A 21,466-nucleotide genomic window follows, 5' to 3' on the forward strand; every position below is an offset into this window, starting at 1 on the left:
GTTCAATCCAGATTTCCTAACATTTTTAAAATAAGTGAATGGAATACCCACGGAATTCTTGAGTGATCGAGTTCCACCACAAACTCTCTGCCGCCGTTTGCTGCTTGGATGCTTTCAGAGGTTTTGTGCAAAAGCATCTGAGCAGATATCCAAAGGGATTTTGGGGTGGCGGATTGAATCGGGTGGTGTGTGTGTGTGTGTGTGTGTGTGTGTGTGTGTGTGTGTTGTACGCCCTGTACAGTTTATGACAAAATCTCATCTTCTGGCTCTACTTAAGAGAAGCAGGCAGAGTTTGGATCTTGCCCAACACACAAACATGGACTCCAGTAAATGCCACTATTTCAGTCTCCTGAATGCAACCCCTGCTTTTCTCGCTACAATACAATGTGAAAAAGGGAAAGAGGGGCGGTTCCAGGGCTGAACCCTGAGATGGAAAACATGGCCTGTATTAGAGGAGACCCCCTCTAGCCACCCCCCCCTTCCCAGGCCAAAGATGTCATTGCCCTGTTGAGGAAGAGTGACTAAGTGTCACCTGATGCCACTGACAGCTGCTGTTGCTTCTCCCCTCTCTGACCCCCCCCCCAATTGCTGGGACAAAAATGGCAGCTGGGATGCCATTGGGATCATGTGACCCCCTAAAAATAGCCTGGTAGGCCCAGGACAGGGGTGGGTGGCCAGAAGCAGCTCCAGAACGAGGCAGAGAGGACTTCCAGGAGCGAGGGCAGCCAGGTGGAGGCCCAAGGACCAGGCCAGGCGAGAGGGAGCCAGGCAGGGGCCAAGTAGGAAGGGTCCAAGGCTGCCAGGCCGGCAGAGAGACGTGTGAGGGGCAGATAGGGGGCAGGGAGAGGACGAGGGCAGAGGGAGGCCCGGGGTGTCCACAGTTGCCACCGAGCCCCTTGGAGTGCACAGGGGGCCACTGCGGGGATGAACTTTGCCGTGGGCTTCAAGCCGCTGTTGGGGACTTCGCAGAGCATGGACAACCTGGAGAAGCAGCTCATCTGCCCCATCTGCCTGGAGATGTTCACCAAGCCGGTCGTCATCCTGCCGTGCCAGCACAACCTCTGCCGCAAGTGCGCCAACGACATCTTCCAGGTGAGGGCCAGCGGCGTCTCCGCACCTGCCTGGCCAGCTCTCAGCTCTGGGGTGGAAGTGGGTGGGGTTGGAGGGCACCCGAGTTATCCAGCAGGGAGGGCGTCATGGCCAGAGACTCTCCTCCTTTGCTCTTTGCTCTGAATCTGCCTGAGGTATTTCAGAACAACTTGAGCCAAAGCAATAGTGGAGAGGAGCCGCCTGCCCCAAAGAAGACTTTGAGGTGTGGGGAGAGAGCAGGGGGGGCAGGAGGCTGAGTGGGCTAAGGAGGGTGGGGGGCTCAGGTACTGGACACAGCTCTGGGAAGGGAGACGTGATCAGGAGGGCAGAACTGGCTGACGTTGCACAGAAGCAGGGCAGTGCAGTGGACGGAGTGCCAGACTCAGACCTGGGAGAGACTCGGGTTCGAATCTCCCCCCCGGCCATGAAGCTCAATGGGTGGTCAGTCGTGGCAGATTAAATGGGGAGGAGAACGATGTACAGCCCCTCGAGGTCCTGGGAGAAAAAGGTGGGATAAAATGACAATAATTAGCTAGCAAGCCACCTTCCCCTTTCCCTCAGGTGATCCTCAGGCATGATGTGACTACTTCCTGTCTCCATCGTGGTCCATCCCTGGCCCCCTAATGAGGAAGGGAAGGGGAAATGGAGGTGATGGGGAGGAGCAGCCAGGTGTGGAAGGCAGATGGCTCTCCAGCAGATATTCTTGAGTTGTGATTCCTGCGTTGGGGGGGCTGGACTAGATGACCCTTGGGGGTCCCTTCCAACTCTACAGTTCTATGATTCTATATATGCGACCTGCATTAGGCTTCCTCCATCTTCAGCTGCTCTGATGTGTGTGTTCAGGCATTCGCACATCAACATCGTTGCTTCCTGCAAGTAATGAGGTCAGAAGAAAATGAAATGCAGGGCAGATGAAGTTAACTAAGAACAAGTCATCAATAGCACAGACATTCTTCAAAGCCTGGCTGCTGGATCAGGCCCACGTAGCTCAGCCTCCCGTTTTCACAGATGCCCAGATGGGAAACCACCAGGCAGGATCTGAGCCCAGGAGCCCCCTCCCCGCTTGTGGTGTCCAGCAACTAGGACTTCTCTGGAAGCAGAGCCTTCCTGGCCAGGAGCCATTGAGAGCTTCTCCTCCCCCATGAATTTGCCCAGTTCAAGTTGGTGTCCCTGGCTGTCTCCTGTGGGAGGGAGTTCCATAGTTTAACTACACACAGCGTGAAGAAACTCTTTCATCTGTTCTGAATCTTCCAATATTCAGCTTCCTTTGATGTCCACATCTTCTAGTGTGATGAGAGATGGAGGGAAACTTTTCTGCATCCTCTTTCTCCAGGCCAGGCATCATTTTATAAATTTCAGTGTCCCGATCCAATGCGTGAGGCATTTAGCCTCTTGATAAATTGCAATTCTGTGGTTTCCTGTTGCAGCCTCCTTTCTGAAGTTCTTTTGTTCCAGGATCTGGTCACGTAAGGTCAGCTCCAGTCTCCTGGGCGGTCAAAATGTTCCCTCACTGTTCTTTTAATATTGCCATTTCTGATGACGGATTTGTATCCATTTATACTTTTGGGTTTGCAATGTGCAGAAGGGGTCTTGTTGGCAGGCAAAGGCAGGCATTGCAATGCATGAATCCCAGATGCTGTGGGTGGCAGGATTAGGCCCCGTACAGTGTCTCTACTCTGGAGATACTAGTACAGGACCTAATCCTGCCAGGATGAGGACAAAGGGGGTCTCTGGGTATGGGTCTCTGTTGTGGCCTGTTGTTAGCAGGAATTGTCTGTATGTAAGTGGAGTCCCACAGCCCAAGGCCTGTCAGAAGAGAGCGTCTGTCTTCGTCCAGGATGGTTTTAAATGGGACCTTTGGAAGTCCCGTGGAGCAACCTTCTTTTCTGCTGCTCCAGAGAGGAGGACCCAGGCCAATAGATTCAAATGACAAGAAGGGATATTCCACCTAAACATTTGGAAGAACGTCTTGATGGAAAGAGCTGTCCAACAGCAGAACGGTCTCCCTTGGAAGGTGGTGGACTCTCCTTCCTGGGTGGTTTTTAAGCAGAGGTTGGAGGGGCATCTGTCATGGATGCTTTAACTGAGATTCCTGCATCTCAGGGGTTGGGCTGGATGACCCTTGAGGTCCCTTCCTACTCTATGATTCTTGAAGTGGGAGCAAGTGGTGACCTGTCATTCTCCTTCAACCTCTGCCCTGTGGTGCAGCTGATTCTTCTTTCCTGGGATCCCCCTGTTCTGGAGTTCCGTCCACTTTGTCGGGTGGTATTCCAGTCTGAGGAATGCCTGGCATACATTTTTTCGTTGTGAGCTTCTGACGAGTCTGAACAGATGCCGTTCCCTGGGAGGGCTTGGCTGTGGACAATGGATTTTGTGATGTGCTTTGGGTGGGAGCCAAAAGCAGGTCAGCATTCAGAGCAGGCAGTAGGTTTCCTATGTCAGGTGGGGTTTATTTGTCCATTATGTAGGCGGAGAAGAGTGGACCTCTTTTGTGGAACACTCTAGGGAAGTAGTTCCCAAACCTTTTTCCTTTTTTTTGAGGGGGCACCCCCTTGGTTCCATAAACCCCTCCCCAGTGCCCCCCACCCTACCCTTGACTGGTTGGTTGGAGGAGTACGCCTTTGTGGTGAAGACAAAATGTTGGGAGGTTGAAGAGCCTACTTTGGCTGTAGAGACCGATGCAGGAGAGACATATTTTGTTGCAGCTGAGGCAAGCCACTAAGGAAGATAATAACTTGAGAAAATTCAAAACAGGAAGAATTAATTGTATTCAAAATCCAGTATACCTGAAGGAGCGTCTCCACCCCCATCGTTCTGCCCAGACGCTGAGGTCCAGCTCCGAGGGCCTTCTGGCGGTTCCCTCCCTGCAAGAAGCCAAGTTACAGGGAACCAGGCAGAGGGCCTTCTCGGTGGTGGCACCCACCCTGTGGAATGCCCTCCCATCAAATGTCAGGGAGATAAAGAATCACACAACTTTTAGGAAACATCTGAAGTATTGGGAAGTTTTTAATGTCTGATGCTTTATCTTCTTCTTCTTCTTCTTCTTCTTCTTCTTCTTCTTCTTCTTATTATTATTATTATTTTGGCAGCTGCCCAGAGTGGCTGGGGAGGACCAGCCAGATAGGTGGGGTATAAATAAATTATTATTATTATTATTATTATTATTATTATTATTATTATTATTACTATTCTGCAAGATGGATGAACTTGATCCAATGATCCAAATCCTGATATTGACACTTCCAGAGACCCCCTGCTGCCCCCTTGCCTCTTGGAGCCTTCATAGTTAATCCCCCAGAGGGGGCAGTACTACCCACTTTGGACGCCACTAGTTCAGGGGCTCAAGCACCTCCTGCCTGTGAGTCCACCTGATGAAAGACACGGTCAGTTTATCCCAAGAGCAGGTCAGACTTTGGGGGACAGGAGCAGATTGTTCTGAGCCAGGCACTGAGACGCTGCCATTCAGCGGAAGATGCATGTTCTCCCCCAAAGCTGAAGTAATTCTGGGTTTCATAGTGCAAAGAGGAATTGTCTCAATGATGATCTGATGACCTTCCACATGGTGTGTGTGTTAAAGGTAAAGGAACCCCTGACCGTTAGGTCCAGTCGCGGTCGACTCTGGGGTTGCGGCGCTCATCTCGCTTTACTGGCCGAGGGAGCCAGTGTACAGTCATGTGGCCGGCAGGACCAAGCCGCTTCTGGTGAACCAGAGCAGCGCACAGAAACGCCGTTTATCTTCCCACCAAAGCAGTACCTATTTATCTACTTGCACTTTGACGTGCTTTCGAACTGCTAGGTTGGCAGAAGTGTGCGTTAAGGATGTCTTAATATCCACAGCAGGAAGGAGGGCGTTTTTTGAGAGGCTGCCAATGAACTGTAGTTTTCTCAGAAAGTTAGTGGTGCTCCTCAAGGATCAGAGAGTCTGAGAAGGGGAGCCCATGGAACCAAACACCCCAACTGTGATGGTACTGACCCCCAAAATCACGGGGCACCAAAGGTTGTCTCGTTTGTGTGTATTGTATCTATCCCGTGCAGTAATTGATTTTACTAGAGATTGGCTGATTGACCTTTTAAATGTGTTGTGGGAGTATTGGATGGTCTTTGTTTTTATTATGCATTTCATTTTTTATATATTATGATTTTATGTTGAGAATATGGGTATAGGGTGGCATGCAAATTAATTAAATCATCTCCACCCCAGACTTGCCTTCATGTGGCATAAGAACATTCAAAAAGCCCTGCAGGATCCAGCCATCTCACCCAGGATCCTGTTCCAGCAGTGGCCAACCAGGTGCCCATTATGGGGAACCCACAAGCAGGGTCCGAGCGAAAGAGCAGGACTCTCCCCTCCCTCTCCCCTCCAGGGCCTTCCAGGAAATTCAGAGGCCTTTTCTGCCTTGGGCTGCGGAGGCAGAGCAATGCCACCAATCAAATAATGATGTGAAATTTGGGGCCTTTGCCTCCTTGGTTTTCTCTCTCTCTGCCTTCCTCCCACCCATAACCTGCAGATGCCCCTTTCCCCAGACTCCAGGATCATGGAGGTGATAGAGGGGTCTGTGCCGGGCTATTTTTCTGGAAACTGAGATGCCTAAACTCACCATGAACACCTCCCTCATTCTCTGCAAATGGCAATGGCACTCACCTGAGAGGGGCTGGTCAGCATGGGCATAGCAGGGACAGATGGACAGCTCTCCTCAGTCCCCCCCCCCCGTCCCCCCTAAATCAAGCAAATAAATGAAAATATGTAACTAACTGGCCAATTGTGTCACAGATAACTCTGTTCTCCCCCCCACACACACACACATAGTGCCTGCCCCACCCAAAATAAATCCCGGCTACACCCCTGCCAGCGAGTTCTGGCTGAAAAAAACCCTTGTTCTACAGTCAGGTAACACCCCCCCCAAAAAACACATTCATCCTTACAGGAAACTTAAATAGTCCAAGCAAACCCAAGGTCCAAATTTGGGGACCAGTCAAGAGGTGCCACACAGACCCCATAACACAAATTGTGGGGGAAGAAGACCTCTGAAGCGGAAGACAGCTCTGTCCACCTGCGACCCCAAAAAACCCAGAGGGGTCATCTTGGAACACGCTGGCAAATCCTACACCGAAACCCACAGTTGCAGGAGGGCATCATTTTGGTTTGGTGTGGGTCAGCAAACCTTTTCAGCAGGGGGCTGGTCCACTGTCCCTCAGACCTTGTGGGGGGCTGGACTATATTTTTTTTGGGGGGGGGGGATGAACAAATTCCTAAGCCCCACAAATAACCCAGAGATGCATTTTAAATAAAAGCACACATTCTACTCATGAAAAAACACGCTGATTCCTGGTCCGTCCGTGGGCCGGATTTAGAAGGTGATTGGGCTGGATCCGACCCCTGGGCCTTAGTTTGCCTACCCATGGTGTGGAGGCTGCGTGGCTGCCGTTTCCAAGGGGAAAAGCTGGAGCAACTGTGTTCTCTGGAGGCTGATCCTGGGGGTGGGATGAGGGAGGGGGAGCCATTTTCCCAAGGGGGGGTGTCCCTCTCTAGCCTCAGCAGCGCCACCTAGTGGCCAAAGGGAAAACCATGAATGGAGAAAGACAGCAGGTCCCTTGCCACACCCACCCCTAGATTCAAAATGGGGGGCTTTGCACACTCAGCTAGGTTGTGCTCCCTTAGCTCCTGAGGGAGGAAGTGAAGCTGCTTCTCTTCCAGCTGTTTAACCAGGCAGGACAGATGTGTCTGAACTTGCTCCATGCTTAAGACTATAATCTATATTTTGCACACAAGACTATCCTGCCTGTGTTCTCCTTGCTGCTGCATGGAATAATGCATGACTCCAACCTTGGGATTTAGTAAGTAAAGCTTTTAAAGTTACTTAAGAGTGTGTGGTCTGTTGCTGGAGGAGTAGAGAGAAGGGGCCATGAGCTTTAAAGCAGATTAAAGAAGATATTCAAAAGGGTTTTCCAATTTACATTCCCTCATTATACTACTGCTTAATTCTGTGACTGTTTTAAATTTTGCTGGGGGCTCTCTCCTGTTGAAGAGGGTGCAAAGCCCCACGTTTTGAATCTAGGAACCCCATCAACTATTTTTTTCATTACCCACATGTGGGTCAGATCTATTTTCCGCCCCCTCCTGCCTCCCCCACAGGCCTCCAACCCTCTCTGGCAGTCACGCGGCTCCACGTCGGTGTCCTCAGGAGGTCGGTTCCGGTGCCCATCCTGCCGGCATGAAGTGGTGCTGGACCGGCATGGCGTTTATGGGCTGCAGCGCAACCTCCTTGTGGAAAACATCATTGACATCTACAAGCAGGAATCCTCTCGGTAAGCAGTGGGCAGGGAGGGGCGCTCAGACCTCTGAGGGGCCCCCACCTCTGCTCACAGGCATGTCCACCCTGAAGCTTCCCTTCCGGCCAAATGAGGGAGCAGCTCTCAGATTTTGGCTCCTCCCATGGGATTCCCGCATCGCAGGGGGTAGACTAGAGGACCCTTGGGGTCCCCTTCATACTATACAATCTATGATTCAATAACCAGCACATCTTCCCCTCCTCCTGCAAAGGGGCAAATGAGCTTTCAACCCGCAGGACACTTTTTGCATTAGCCTTTATCAAAATACACACAAGCCAGAGTTTTTTTGCTATTCCCAGACCTTGCAGGGTCCACAGAACCTGAGCTGCTTTTGTTGGCTGCCTACTCTGCTATGTTTCTGCTCCCTCTTCCTGGGTCGGCTTCACATTTGCAACACCAAGGCCTAGAAACTGAACCATGTAATCCTCTGTTTATTAGTTGGTTGGCTGCATTTCTACCTCACCTTTACCTACGGGGCCGTCTCTCCTGCTATGTCCCACGGAGGACCCTACGGTCTTCAAACAAAAACATCTTGGAGATCCCAGGCCACAGGGAGGTTCGGCTGGCCTCAACCGGAGCCAGGGCTTTTTTGGCCGTGGCCCCGATCTGGTGGAATGCTCTGTCCCAAGAGACCAGGGCCCTGTGGGACCTGACATCTTTCCGCAGGGCCTGCAAGACGGAGCTGTTCCACCAGGCCTTTGGCCAAGGCACAGCCTGACCCCCTCCTTTGGTCATCCTCACAGAACTCTAGCCCAATGGTTGCCATCAATTTGACTCTGAATTGACTTTAGAATGAATTGATTTTAGAATGCTGTATTACTTTACTGTTGTTAGCTGCTCTGAGCCCGGCTTCAGCTGGGGAGGGCGAGATATAAATAAAAAATTATTATTATTATTATTTCAAGGGAGCTCCAGGTGCTGCAACATGGATCTCCCTCTCCTCGTTTAACCCCCACAACACCCCTGTGAGGCGGGTTAGGCGGAGAGAGGCAGTGACTGGCTGAAGGCCATGCCCAGTGGAGATGTTTAAACCGTGGTCTCCCAGGTCCCAGTCTGACACTCTGACCACTGGGCCACACTGCCTCTGAGGGTCGGGCACTTTGGCCTGCTGCATCCCGGGTGAAGGCGGTGCCCCAGTTCTGCACTGGTTTGAGGTGACCATGACAAAAGACACCCTGTTCAGGTCCTTTCCTGGCCAAATCGGGAACATTTGTCTCGGGGTGGGTTGAGGAGGAGGGGCAATGTCTGGGGGGCTCACCCAGCCTTTCCTTCTCCCTGCTGTGCCCCCCCAGACCCCTCCATGCCAAGGCGGAGCAGCAGCTGATGTGTGAGGAGCATGAGGATGAGAAGATCAACATCTACTGCCTCACCTGCGAGGTCCCCACCTGCTCCATGTGCAAAGTCTTTGGGGCCCACAAGGACTGTGAAGTGGCCCCTCTGACCAACATCTACAAGCGCCAGAAGGTACCAAGCAGCAGAGGCAGTGGGGGGGCTGCCCTCTCCCTGCAGCATTGGATTCAGCACAGAACAAGCGAGTCTCTGTGTCTCCAACTTCCAGCCTTCTCCCAACTCTGCTCAGCTCACCCACTTCACACTGGCATCTAAGGGAGGGGGTGCAGGAGAGGCCCCCCCATTAGCCTGGAGGGCCCCCTCACGGATCTTGCAACATGACGAGGAGACTGAAGTGGTCAGCTGAGGTTGTCTTTGTGGGAATGTTCAGGGTAGCAGGAGAGGATATATTGTTTATTTATATCCTTCCAAACTTTTGCTAGCAAGTTTCTTTATGTAGCAGAGTTACATTCCCTTTTCTTACATGCACAGCAGATAGCTGGTTGCAGGCTTGTGTCAGCCTCTCGCTAGTATACAATTCAGTCTGTCTCAGATTGAATTGTAAAGTCCTGGTAAGTTCTCTTAAAAGAATAAAGACATGACAATCTTATTGTCAGCTGGATTACTGAAGGGAGACTTAGTTACAAATATGTACATGTGGATCTACCCCATATGGGGGAATAATCCCAGTGCTTCTGCTGGATGGACCGTCTGCAGGCCGGATTTAGAAGGTGATTGGGCTGGATCCGGCCCCTGGGCCTTAGTTTGCCTACCCATGGGCTGGACCAAACATCCCCTTGCATGTCCACTCTAGGAAAACAAGGAATGTTGTATTTGACTGCTCCCAGTGGATTACATCCCACAGTCTTCCTCCCTCTTTCTGACTGGGCAGGGGGAGCTGAGCGATGGCATCGCCATGCTGGTGGCTGGGAACGACCGGATCCAGGCCATCATCACCCAGATGGAGGAGATCTGCAAAACCATTGAGGTGAGTGGGGAGGAGCCTCCGTGCTCCCACTGGGCACCCGGCTGGGGCTTGTCTCTTCTGGTGGATCCCCTGCGCAAGTGGAATCTGGGGAGAAGAGCCCCCCCCCCTGTAGAATTTGCAGGGAATTCTGAAGCCCCAGGAGATCTCTGAGCTGATTTAAAAACCTGCCATTATATAGCCTTAAACCTTCAAAGTTGCAATTGCCTTCGGACCCCTCTCAGGGGCCAAAAGGTGACTCACAAATAAAGGAAACGGGTGAGTCCTGCCAAGGGGCCAACTGAGCCCTGCCCAGGGGGTGAAAAGAGGCCTTTTCAAAACCTGGCAGGCTGGTGGTTTCTAAAGCGGGTGGTAGTGTTGCCTGGGGGGCAGTGGGACTACCTGGGGGGGGGGCTAAGATGCAGTGGGGTGCTGGAAGTTCAGATTAATCTCTGGCTTCAGGGTCACTGGATCAAGTTCATCCAATTTGGCATATTAATCAAGCTTAATAGTTTAAATTGCATTTTGAATAAATGTACAATTTGTTGTTTTTAATTTTATTGTGCTGCTGTTGAACGATCCTTTCTATAGGGTGGGGTGGGGGCCTCTGGGTTCATGCGTTTATGGAGCCAAAGGGGCAGAGGCCCAGAAAGGTTTGGGAGCCCACCGTTGTTGTAAACAAAATTTGCCCTTTTCTCCTCATGGGGTATCCAAGAGTCCTTACATAGGTTCCCTATTGGTAGGTGAAAATAACATAGGCCAACCAGAGAATATTGAGAAGCAAAGCAGCTAGTAAGCCTGATCTTTATTGATCTGTTGCAACAGGGTCCCAAGACCACCACCCCAGATACATCATACCTACATCACAGAAAAGGCGGTTTACAGCAGAAATCTGAGTGGTTTGTTTGTTTACCTCCTGTCTGCCAGGTTACCTGTTGAATGCTCACTTGATTGGATACCCTGGGGAGCCTGGCCAGTCTTTTGTAATGACAAATACTTAGTTCCTGAGCCAGGTCACAGGCTCACCCTATTCATACCCTTAAGAAAGGATTTGTGAAGGAAAATATAATGGGGAGACTTTTCCATTTGACCTCGCAGATAAAACATTTGCTCAGTTTGGGAATCAAAATGGTTCCAGGTCGGTCTTCCTGTGCTGATCTATGTACATGCTTGGTTGGTACACTTATGAGCATTTAAGATATCTAAGACCTCAAAATCCCTGTCACACTGTGCTGACCTGCTTCCTGCCTCCCCTGGCAGGACAACGCCCGGCGGCAGAAGCAGCACCTCTGCCTGCGCTTTGACTCCTTGTACAGCATCCTGGAAGAGCGAAAGAAGGAGCTTCTGCTGGAGATTGGGCGGGAGCAGGACGACAAGCTCCAGCGGGTGCGGGGCCTGATCCGCCAGTATGGGGACCACCTTGAGGTCTCCTCCAAGCTGGTGGAGTCGGCCATCCAGTCCATGGAGGAGCCCCAAATGGCTGTCTACCTCCAGGTACATGCAGGTGGGGCGGAAGGAGCGGGAGGGGGGACTGGGCAGGGCAGGATGCTTGAGGTGGGTGGGGGGCAGGGACCCACAGAAAATAGTGGGAGGGGCTGTGCAAACCCTGGGGAAAACAATGGTCCCCTTTTGGTTTGTGAAGGGGGTTGTTCAAAGGGTTCTACCTGCCAGGGCTGGTGCTGAAACGCTCTCTTTCTTTTCCTACAGCAGGCAAAGGAGCTGATCAAAAAGTGAGTAGCATGAGATGGGGAGGAAGGAGCAGAGCCTCTTGCATCTTTCCTGGGGGGCCAGGGGCTCAGCACCACCCCACAGACCAGGGGCACAACGGTGGGCCAAGCCAACAGTAGGGGGCAGCCCTCACCCAGGCACCAAAGTTTCACCCCCTGACTCAGCCACCTATTGGCTCTCCTGGATCCTCTTGACCTTGAGGGAGCCCCCCCCCCCGACTCCACCCCCCAAGCAGCTGGGTCTCTCTCTGGGTTCAGAGTCATCCTTAGTGCATGCAAGTCCAGATATGGAATAAGCTGGCTCTCCTTCACAAATAGTCTGGCAACAGCTTGGGAAGTAAGTTTAAAAATAATATTTACTTGGTTTATATTCATGCGTTGGATCACAGCAATGGCAGCAGTAAAAGCTTTGCAGGCAAAATACTTCCATGTCCAGGATAACCAGCTTCAGGCATGTGCTGGAGCAAGCAGAGGCATGTCTGCACCCAAAGCCACTCAAAGGAAGAGGGGCAGGGACAGGAAGTGTCCTCCAGGAATGCAGGGGAAATGACCTCACACAGAACCCTCTCTACCAATCGTACCTCTATGGTCTGAGTATCTGCCTACCAGCAGCATAGCCCTGTGTTGTTAGTCCCAATAATATGCATTTGTTGAATTTGGCTGCTAATCTCCCACTGCTGCAACACAGGTGAAGAGTGGGCCTGCCGGCCTGCCTGCCTGCCTGGGGAATGGGCTCGGTCCCACCTCTCTCCTCTTTCCCCCCGCAGAATCACAGACATGTCCAAAGTCTCCATGAGCAGCCACCCAGAGCCTGGCTATGAAAGCATGGACCACTTCACGGTCAACATCGACCACGTGGCGGAAATGCTGAGGACAATTGAATTCCAGACAGGTGAGACTCACACCTAGACCAGAAGGGGATGGGAAGAAGGGAAGACTGCCGCTGGCTGGCCATCTCCTTCCATGGGCAGAGCTCAGGATCGCTGGCTTGCTGGGCTGAGCCGCAGTCAGGGAAGGAACTGGCATCACCTGGGACACAAGGAAGAGGGAGCCCCACTGAGCCTGTCTGCTCCCCCCCCCCCATATCCTGGCAGACAGTGATGAAAAGCTGGCAGTTTTAGTCTGAAGAGTGTTCACAGAATCCTAGAACTGTAAAGTCGGAAGAGACTCCAAGGGTCATCTAGTCCAGCCCCCGTGTTGCAGGTACGATTGTGTCTGTGTCTGCACAGAAGACACCTAGAACCCTGCTTGCACCTGCCAGCACAGCAGACACTTGGGCTTCCAGAAAACCTTTGAGAAAAATTTATGCACGATTGACGCAGAGAGAGAAAATGTCCCATCGCCATCTCCATGGGATTCTGCAGCTTTCCCTGAGGTGGTGGGTGGGCAACAGTGTGGAATGTGACATCACAGAAAGCTGTCAAATACAACATTTCCTGTTTGCCCAGAATGGACCCACAGGGGGATGTTGCACCAGCCAGGAGGACTTCCTGTCACACCTGGTCTGGAGCATCCTCCCCCTGCGTGTGACCAGGTAGATGGATGTGGGAGACCCCATAAAAGCACTGGTCACGCAGCCATCTTCCCTTTTCCCCTTATTCCATCCTGGTGTCTTTTGCTGTCTGCTGGCCCTCAGCCAGCAGCATGTGGGCTCAACTCCCATAAGGGATGAACCCACACTCTCTTCTGTAACTACAAGCTGAAGCCTGCCTTCAGGATCATACTGTGAACTGAATGTAAGTAAACGTCTTATAAAGAAGTGTCTTTATTCTTTTTAAGAGGGAACAAAGGGGAATTTGCCAGGAACAATCCTATCTGGACAAGCCAGACGAATCTACCAACTAGTTTCCTGCAATATACAGGGGAATGTGCTCTGCTACTAGCTCACTAGCATGAGCGCGGAAGGATAATATTAAATTCATATATCCTCTCCTACTATCCACAACATTTCCAGCTGAAGGAAGGCCTTTCTTCACTACCGGCCCCTTTCTCTCCTCTCCCTTTCAGATGCTGCTGGAGAGGACGTGGAGCAGGAGGGTCTTGGCCCAGAGGGGGGCTTGGAGGCAGAAGAGGGAGAACATCTGGAGGGGACAGATGCCCCCGAGGGGACAGAAGGTGAGTTGGGACTGGAAAGGGAGAGGGGGGCAAGGGGGGCTGGCCTGGGGCTGCTTGGTGGTGGGGCTGGGGGTTGGCACAGCCATCAGGCACCGTGAGTTCTGGGTGGGTCAACGACACCTGGGCTCCAGAAGAGTCCCTCAATCTCACACCCGCAATTTACTCAGGAAGCCAGGAATGGATCTGTTGGAAGATGCATGGCGGATAAGAGAAAGAACTTCTTCATGCAGTTGAACTGTGGAACTCCCCTCCTCAGGAGAATATCTAATTCATGGAGGAGGAGGAGGAGGAGGAGGAGGAGGGGGCTGTCCAGGGAAGCCACAGGACGGGAGGGGGCTCTTGGGATCAGATCCTGCTTGCTGGTTTATTTGTGGAGCATCCAGCACTGGCAGACTTTGGGCTCTCAAATGTCAGCAGCACCCTAAAATTGCCCCCTCCTTGTTCTCGATTCTACAGCATTGCTGTGGGGCCCCCTGCCCTGCAGCCCCCAGTATGACTGCGCTGCTCAGGTGGCTGTGAAACTGCCTCTGCACCCAGGTGGCCCCTGTGAGAGAGGAGGCTGGGCTGGAAGGGACAATGGCTGCCTGACCCAGTCAGTTTCTCTCCCGTTCTGAATGCAAATCTGGTGGCAGTGGTGGGAGAGCTCTTCCTGCCCCTCTTCCAGCGATGGGTCTTTGTGGAACTGACTGGCTTTGCTGTTGTAGAAGCTTCTGTGTAGAACCATAGAACGGTAGAGCTGGGAGGGACCCCAAGGGCCATCTAGACCAACCCCAGAGGCAGCTTTAGGGTGGCATGACTGGTTTGGCCACAATGGGCGCCGAGCTGCAGGGGGCACCACCATGATGCTGTAGAACAGAGAGCGGGGGGGGGGGCACCAAATTTTAGCACCACACAGGGCACTGCTGAAAGCGGAGACCCCAAATTCACTACTGCCAACCCTCTGAAATGCACACATCGCAGGTGAAGAAGACAAAGAAGAGGAGGCCAGGACTGCTCAGCTGGCTTTGGCTGGAAGCATTCTCACTCCAGCAGGGTCCAGGCAGGCAGCGGCATAGGCCAGACTTCACATCCCATAATAGATGAAGGGCCATTATGCTTGGTGGTGGAGCACCTGCTCTGCTTGCAGGTATGCTCCCCCATCCGCCCCAGGGGCTTCCCAAGGTAGGGCTTCAGAGACCTTGGGGGGCTGCTGTCCCCTAAGCTCAATGGACCAAGCAAGGGCCTCACTCTGCGCCAGGCAGCTGCTTCCTCTCTTTCTTTGAGCTTGGGCTCAGACACGGGCCCTCCCCACTGGCAGAACCTGACATGTGAACCAGAGAGTCGTTGTAGAGTTGAATGGGATTGAAAGAGTCATCTAGTCACCCCCGGCAACCTCATGGGCTTGAGGGCTTGAGAGTCTCCCTTTTCTCTGCCTAGATGGAGAGAACCTGCCCCGGCTGAGGCCAAAGCCAGCGAGTGCCTCTCATGGTAAGTGCGTCCTGGATCTGACCCTGGGAGACCCCATAAAAGGGCTGGTCACGCAGCCACCTTCCCTTTTCCACCTTATTCCATCCTGGTGTCTTTTGCTGTCTGCTGGCCCTCAGCCAGCAGCACATGGGCTCAACTCCCATATGGAATGAACCCACACTCTCTTCTGTAACTACAAGCTAAAGCCTGCTTTCAGGAACATACTGTGAACTGAAGGTAAGTAAACTTCCCCAGCACACCTGCCTCAGCCCAAATGAGGCTGGGGGGGGGGGAGTCAGGAATGTGAATGTGGCTCCAACTCCTCCCACCCCCACCCCCCTTGGGGATCAGCCTAGCCATGAGCTCCGTTGAGCATCAGCAGCCCATTTGGCTCAGCACTGAGTGGGGCACAGTCCGGCTTACCCCCAAGGCATACCCCCCTCTCCCCTGCCTCCAGAAATTTAAAAATCTGAGGTTTTTAAAGAAAACCTGGGGACTCCCAGATGCAGTTTTCAGGGCTCCCACACCTTCTTTTCTGCTCCGAGCTGGACGTAAAAGAGAAATTCGGGGGGGGGGCTGCCCTCTCTCTTCCAGGCCGATGAGCCCAGACACCCCCTCCCCCAATGCTGAGTGTGGCTCTTTCCCCCTCAAGCAGGTCAGCACTGAGGAGTCAAAGCAGCAGCGCCCCCCCGCCGCCCCCGCCAAAGGACTTCCTCGCTTTCGCCTGCACTTTGCCGAGTTTTTAATCTGCCGAGAGAATAAAGTTGTGTCACGTTTGCTAAAGCCGCTGATTCCAGGTCCCGTTTTTCTTTTGGTGGGATGGGGCGCTCTCTCGGCCTGAGGCAGCGAAGCCCCTTCGGAAGAAAGTGGAAGTGGCATGGGGGGGGGGCGAGGGAGTCCAAGGATCACCTGGAACTGTAGCCTTGGAAGGTAGCCCCAGGGGTCATCTAGTCCAACCCCGCTGCGGTGCTAAAGAACCCTTTTAAAAGTGCCCTGCGGCAGAGTCCGTCCCCCGGGTCTCTGGCCGCGAGGAGCCGAAGAGGAGGCCCGAGACGGGGCGAATGGAAGAGGCTGGGCGAGGGCAGCGGGGAATCCGGAGACAGGCGCTCCCGTTTCTCCAGCGCCCCAGCCGGGCTGCCGAGGAGGCGGAGAGGCGGGGAGGAGCCCACGGCGTGGACCACCCGGAGACCCCGGGGGGAGGGGCGGGGGCTGGAAGAAGGGCAGAACCCCCCTTTCCCCCCAAGCTGAAAAGATCCGAAAACTTTTCCAAAAAGGCGAATCGCTCCAACCCATTGAAGGACTTTTCCCGAACCTTTTCCAGCTCCACAAAATCATTTTTGCTCTGAGAGGAGGAGAAATTTCCCACGCCATGCATCGTTTCATAAACATGGATTCCCTTTTCTCTAAACTAAAAGGTCCCAAATGCTGCTTTCTGCTCAGGGGAGCAGCCGCTCCACCCCCACCCCCCCTGACCGTTTTGGTTGCGCCTTTCTGAACTCTGCAATATCCCTTTCGAGGCGAGGCGGCCGGAACTGCACACAGTTAAATGTCGTCACACCATAGATTTGCATTTCTATTATCACGATACTGGCAGTTTTCTTTTCATCATCTTTCCTAAGGATCCCGCGCGTGAAATCTGCCTTTCCCGCACCTGCCGCGCGTGGCGTCCCCCTCCTCACTCAGCCTCCCCCTCCTCCTCGGATCCCGGATCGTGTCGCTCCTGGCCCGTCAGCTCCAGTTCAGACCCCACAAGAGTATGTGAAATTAAGATTTCCCGCCCCAAAATCTTGCATATCTTGACACTTGTTAGCATTGAATTGCGTTTGCCATTTTATTGCCCGTTCACTCAGTTCGGAGACATCCCTTCGGAGCTACTAATATTAATACCGTCAACAACAACAGTAGTAGTAAATAGTGGAAAATCATAAATACATATATTTTAAGAGTGATGGCTGCCGCGTAATAACCAAAGTGGCGGCGAGAAGGGGTGTGTCTCCATTTCCTCCTCTCAGTTTACGCTCCCTGCCGACTCTCAAGGCAGCTCTTGCGCGGGGGGGGGGGGGGGTTGCTGTCCACGGTGCTGATGGTCGCGGCCAAAGCCTGCCTGGGCTTGCGCCTTCGTTTGCGGAGGGAGCAACTTGGGTGGGATAATCCTGCACCGTCCCAGGACCAGGATCGGGGAGCCGCGTCTGCATGGACAACCCTGAGAGGTTCGAAAAGGTCTCTTCCTCCACCCACCCCCTTGAGTTGGGCTATGGGGGGGGGGCAGGATTTCAGGAGTGGAGAGCCTCAGCTTCTATCATCATCTCCCGCTGCGCTTGCCCACCCCGTGACACGCTTCTTTGGAAGGAAGCCCCGCGGAATGGCCGTGGGACAGACTCCCGAAGACACAGAAGGAGCAGGAGGAGAGCGCTTCAAGTTCGCTAGCCTCTCTTGGAGCGGCTTAGCGTGGTTGGGTGGGTGTGTAACTTCAAGGGAGGAAAGAACTGCCTCTCCCCCCCCCCCACCGCATCCCACTGAGATTCTCTCCCCCCGCAAAAAGATTCCCTCCCTTCCCAGCGCCCCCCGCAAAAGCATAAAGGGAGCGTATCCCGCCGGGCAGTTCAGTGGCTGATCCTTGGGGCGAGCGGTTGCGCTTCCACCCAGCGCGTCTCCTGGACTTCTGCGCTTCTCCCGCCGGGCAGCGTCCCCTCCCCCGGTCCACAGAGGAGGGATCCCCGCTCCAGCCTCCGTCCTCCACTCCCGGTTCTCCCGGCCCTCCTCCTCCCCTCGCACGCCAAAAAAAGCGCTCCGTCTCCCCCTTCATCGCACCAAGAGCGCCCCGTCTGCGCCTTCTCCTTCCGGGGCGGCTGGTCTGGGGCGGCCTCCTTCTGCGGGCGGGCGGGGCGGAGGAGACCGAAGACGGTCCGGGGCCGGCCGGCCTGTCCGGGTCTCACTTGCCCACCGAGTCGAAGAGGAGGCGGTTCTGCTCGGCCTGGGCTTGCTGGCTCTGCGCCCGGGAAATCTCCATCATCTGACGGAGGAGGTGGAAAGTCAGGTCGATGGAGAGCGGCGGGTCGCGGCGCTTCAGGCGCTCGGCCAGGCGGCGGCGCAGCAGCAGCTCCCCGTCGGGGCCCGAGCGCGGCAGCGAGCGCACCAGCAGGGCCACCCCGTCGGGCCCCGGAGCCGGCAGCCGGGGCGGGAGGGGCCAGGCGGCGGCGCGGTCCTCCCCCCGGAGCAGCAGCAGCAGCCGCAGCCGCAGGCTCAAGCCGCTCTCGGCGCTGCCGTCGAGGGCCAGCGCTGGCCTGACTCCGAGAGCCGCGTGGGACACCAGCAGGAGCGAGGCCACGAGGATGGGCAGCGGCGCCCGCCTCATGCTGGGGCGGTCCAGGCCTAGAGGGGGAGAGGAACAGAACATCAGGAGAGCCCCGGAGCCGCCGGATCAGGCCCAAGGAGGCCCGTCGGGGCCCGCAGCCGCTTCTCGCAGTCACTGGCAGGAGAGCAGCAGGGCTCAGTCGCAGCGCGGGAGGCAGAGTTTGAAGCAGCCCCGACGCCCACCTGTGGAGCAGCTCTTCAGCCCCTCGCCGCCCCGTCCCTCCTCCAGCTCTTCCCCCCTCATGTCCCCCGGGCAAACTCTAGGGCAGAGAAGACTGCGCCCCCACCCAAGTCCCTCACCAGCCATCTCTCAGCCGCTCCTGGTGTCCGATGTCAACAGGGGGCGACACGGGGCAGCCCCGGACCAGGCTCCCTCCGCAGGAAGGAGGTTTTTCTCCGCCTCGGCGTGAGGAGATCTTCCTCTCTTCTTCTTCTTCTTCTTCTTCTTCTTCTTCTTCTTCTTCTTCTTCTTCTTCTTCTTCTTCTTCTCTCTCTCTCTCTCTCTCTCTCTCTCTCTCTCTCTCTCTCTCTCCTTCTTTCCGCCCTGCGACGCCGGGGACTCTCTCCCCACGGTGTCCTTGCCAAGCCGGGAAGAAGGGTGCGCGGAGCCGCGGGAGGAATCTTTATATAGAGCAGGCCGGGAGATCCATTGACGTCAGCTCGGGACATGGACTGATTGCCGATGGAGCGGGCGGCGGCGGCCCCCGAAGGACCCTCCTGGGACCGGGCGGAGGAGAAGGAGTCGCGGCTCCCCCTGCGCGGCGCCCTCGCCCCCGCCGGGATTCTCGCCGCTTCTGCAGCTGAGCCCCAAGGCTGCGCGCAGGAACCTCTGGACGTCTGTCCTGAACTCCACGGCACTCGCGCCCCCCCCCCCCCCGCCCCGCTCCCCGCTTGCCTTCTCGCGCCCCCCGGTTACCCCTCCCGGCTCCGGGCTGCATGACTCTGTCGGAGGGGCTGCGCCGACTGAGAGCGATAGACTGGAGAGGGGGGGCTGTGGGTGCGGGACAGCGATACTCCCCCCGCCCCAATAAAACCGCAGAATGAATGAATTCTGGAGTTGCAAGGGACCCCGAGGGTCATCTAGCCCAACCCCGTCCAATGCAGGAAGGTGATGACTGGGTGGAGTTCGGGCTGGAGCATCTGGGGAGCAGAATCAAGGCCGCGGGGTTTGTTTCTAGTCCACCGCGCTTCCCTGCTGAACCTGCAGGCGCCACAGAGGTCGTAGGCTGTTCCCTAAGGAACCTGGTCCTCGGGCAGTGTGGTGGGGTACGCGCGAGGATGGAGGGGGAGTAGCACCTAGCAGTCGGCGCCATCAAGGGAGGGTTCCGGGGGACTTATTCCCAGTTGGCCACTTGAAGGGGTTTCTGCCCTCGATGCAATATCTAATTTACTTTAGTTATTAATTTAAAAAGAAAACAACATAGCTGAAGAGGAGGACCATTTTGTCGCATCTCCGCGTTCCCTCGCTAGGTGCCCTTAGGAGGGTGAGATTCTGAACTGTTGCTTCAGGCTCAAGCACTCAGAGACCAAGAGGAGATCCAGACCTGGGCTGCGGGAAACCCCAAAGAGAGGCTGTCAAAACTGGGGTCAAGGCTAAAGGGACAAATCCCCACAGGGCAGAGCCAGGAAGCAGAGGCCGGCAGCCGAGCTGACCCAACACACTGGCCTTCCGGCCGCTGTCACGGTGGAGGGGGGGCAAGATTAGCGCTTGCTGCGGAGGAAGCTGTGGTTTGGGAGAACTTCCGTCTCCCCACTCAGGCGACATCTCCTCACAGGGCACAGACTGCCTTCCATGTCCACCGGGAAGAGACATGGCCACATGCTCAGGAACAGGGGGCTTCAGCGGGTTGGGCTAGATGACCCTTTGAGGTCCCTGCAACTCTACAATTCGAAAATTCTAAGCAGCCGAATTCGGCCGGGAGCAGCCGCTGTCCGTGGTGCTGAACAGGCGCGACCCTGACAGCTCTCCCTGCCTCTGTCCAGCCAGCCTCCGGGTCTGGAGACGCGCCTCGCTCCCCCAGAGCGCTGCCCCGAGCGCTTGTCCTCTGCTATCCCGACTCCTCTTTGCTGGGATGTTGCCCAAACTGGCGCCCGCGAGCCCTTCCGCCCAGTGCGCTCGGGCTCCCCAACCATCATTCCTATAGCCATTAAGGTCTCCCTCGAGGGGGTCAGGCAGGGGTCCTGCTTCCCGACCTCCACAGCGGAAGGAGTGCGCATAGTGGCTGGGAAAGGCCTTGGCTCAGGGTAGGGGGGGGAGAAGCAGGTGCTCGGAGTGCAGAAGGGCCCAGGTTCAATCTTTGCGTCCTCAGGTGAGGCTGGCAAAGACTTTGGAGACCCTGGAGAGCCTCTGCCGGTGGAAGCGGACTGTCTGGGGACAGAGGGGTCGCTCCGAAATGCTTTGAAATGCCCTTTCCCTCCCCGTGGGGTTTCAGGGTCCGGGGTTTCGGGAAGGGCTCGCTAGGCTGCCCCGGAAGGCTCGGCCCGGCTAACCTCACCGCGAGGCCCGCGAGCGCCTTTCTTTCCCCAGCCTCTTAATGCGGCAGCCTGTTCCGCGCCCCCCCCCGGCGCCCCGCAGGCCATTGCACTGCCTCATCCAAGTGCCTTTTAATGGAGTATTATTAGGGCTCCCGCTTCTGGAATGGGGGAAGGCAGGGGAGCGAGGCAGACTTCGAGGCGGGGGTGTCCCTATAGGACAGGTCCTTTGCAAATCGTGAGCCACGATGGGAAGCGGGACTCTGCCTGGCACTCCAGGGAGGGAAGGCCCGAGGGGAGCTCACTTGCGCTTCAGAGAACTGGGTCTGGGGGTCTCATGGCCAAGGATGGATGGGGCAGCGCAGGCTTGGGCCGCAGCGGGACCTGGAGCTGGAAGGGGGGTGCTGCAGCCCTTCTTGGGGTGTCCCTCCCCAGCTACGTCTGCCTTGCTGGGCCAGAGAGCGCCTGGAGGCTCTGGCTGACCGACAGGTTTATTTTCGGCCATCGCGCTGCCCGCCCCCCACGCCCAGCTTATGGCCCAGCCGAGTGGAGAACTGGCCCCACTGAAGCCCCTCTGGCCGGGGAAGGGGCCCGACCTCTGCGTCGCCTGGAGCTGAGGCTGCCTCGCTCACGAGGGAAG

General features: G+C 55.3%; 2 protein-coding genes across 3 annotated transcripts; one reads left to right on the forward strand and one right to left on the reverse strand.

The window, feature by feature from the left end:
• The first annotated feature begins 665 nt into the window (after window positions 1-665).
• TRIM54 (tripartite motif containing 54) lies at window positions 666-15,783 on the forward strand. 2 transcript variants are annotated; one of them, XM_079971049.1, is made up of 10 exons: window positions 666-1,092; window positions 7,223-7,395; window positions 8,712-8,883; window positions 9,641-9,736; window positions 10,973-11,206; window positions 11,420-11,442; window positions 12,207-12,331; window positions 13,447-13,554; window positions 14,971-15,021; window positions 15,653-15,783. In XM_079971049.1, the coding sequence occupies exons 1-10, from the start codon at window positions 925-927 to the stop codon at window positions 15,664-15,666; spliced, it is 1,164 nt and encodes a 387-aa protein (XP_079827175.1). In that variant the 5' UTR covers window positions 666-924; the 3' UTR covers window positions 15,667-15,783. The 2 variants fall into 2 exon arrangements, with proteins under 2 accessions (XP_079827175.1, XP_079827176.1); XM_079971050.1 differs by having other exon boundaries at window positions 667-1,092; window positions 15,656-15,783.
• A 1,971-nt stretch (window positions 15,784-17,754) lies between these two features.
• On the reverse strand, window positions 17,755-18,878 carry UCN (urocortin). Its single transcript, XM_079971142.1, has 2 exons — window positions 18,655-18,878; window positions 17,755-18,372 (listed from the first exon to the last, which is right to left on the reverse strand). The coding sequence occupies exons 1-2, from the start codon at window positions 18,659-18,661 to the stop codon at window positions 17,933-17,935; spliced, it is 447 nt and encodes a 148-aa protein (XP_079827268.1). The 5' UTR covers window positions 18,662-18,878; the 3' UTR covers window positions 17,755-17,932.
• Window positions 18,879-21,466: the final 2,588 nt, after the last annotated feature.

This window comes from Podarcis cretensis (genome assembly GCF_951804945.1).
Source record: "Podarcis cretensis genome assembly, chromosome: 3".
NCBI lineage: Eukaryota > Metazoa > Chordata > Lepidosauria > Squamata > Lacertidae > Podarcis > Podarcis cretensis.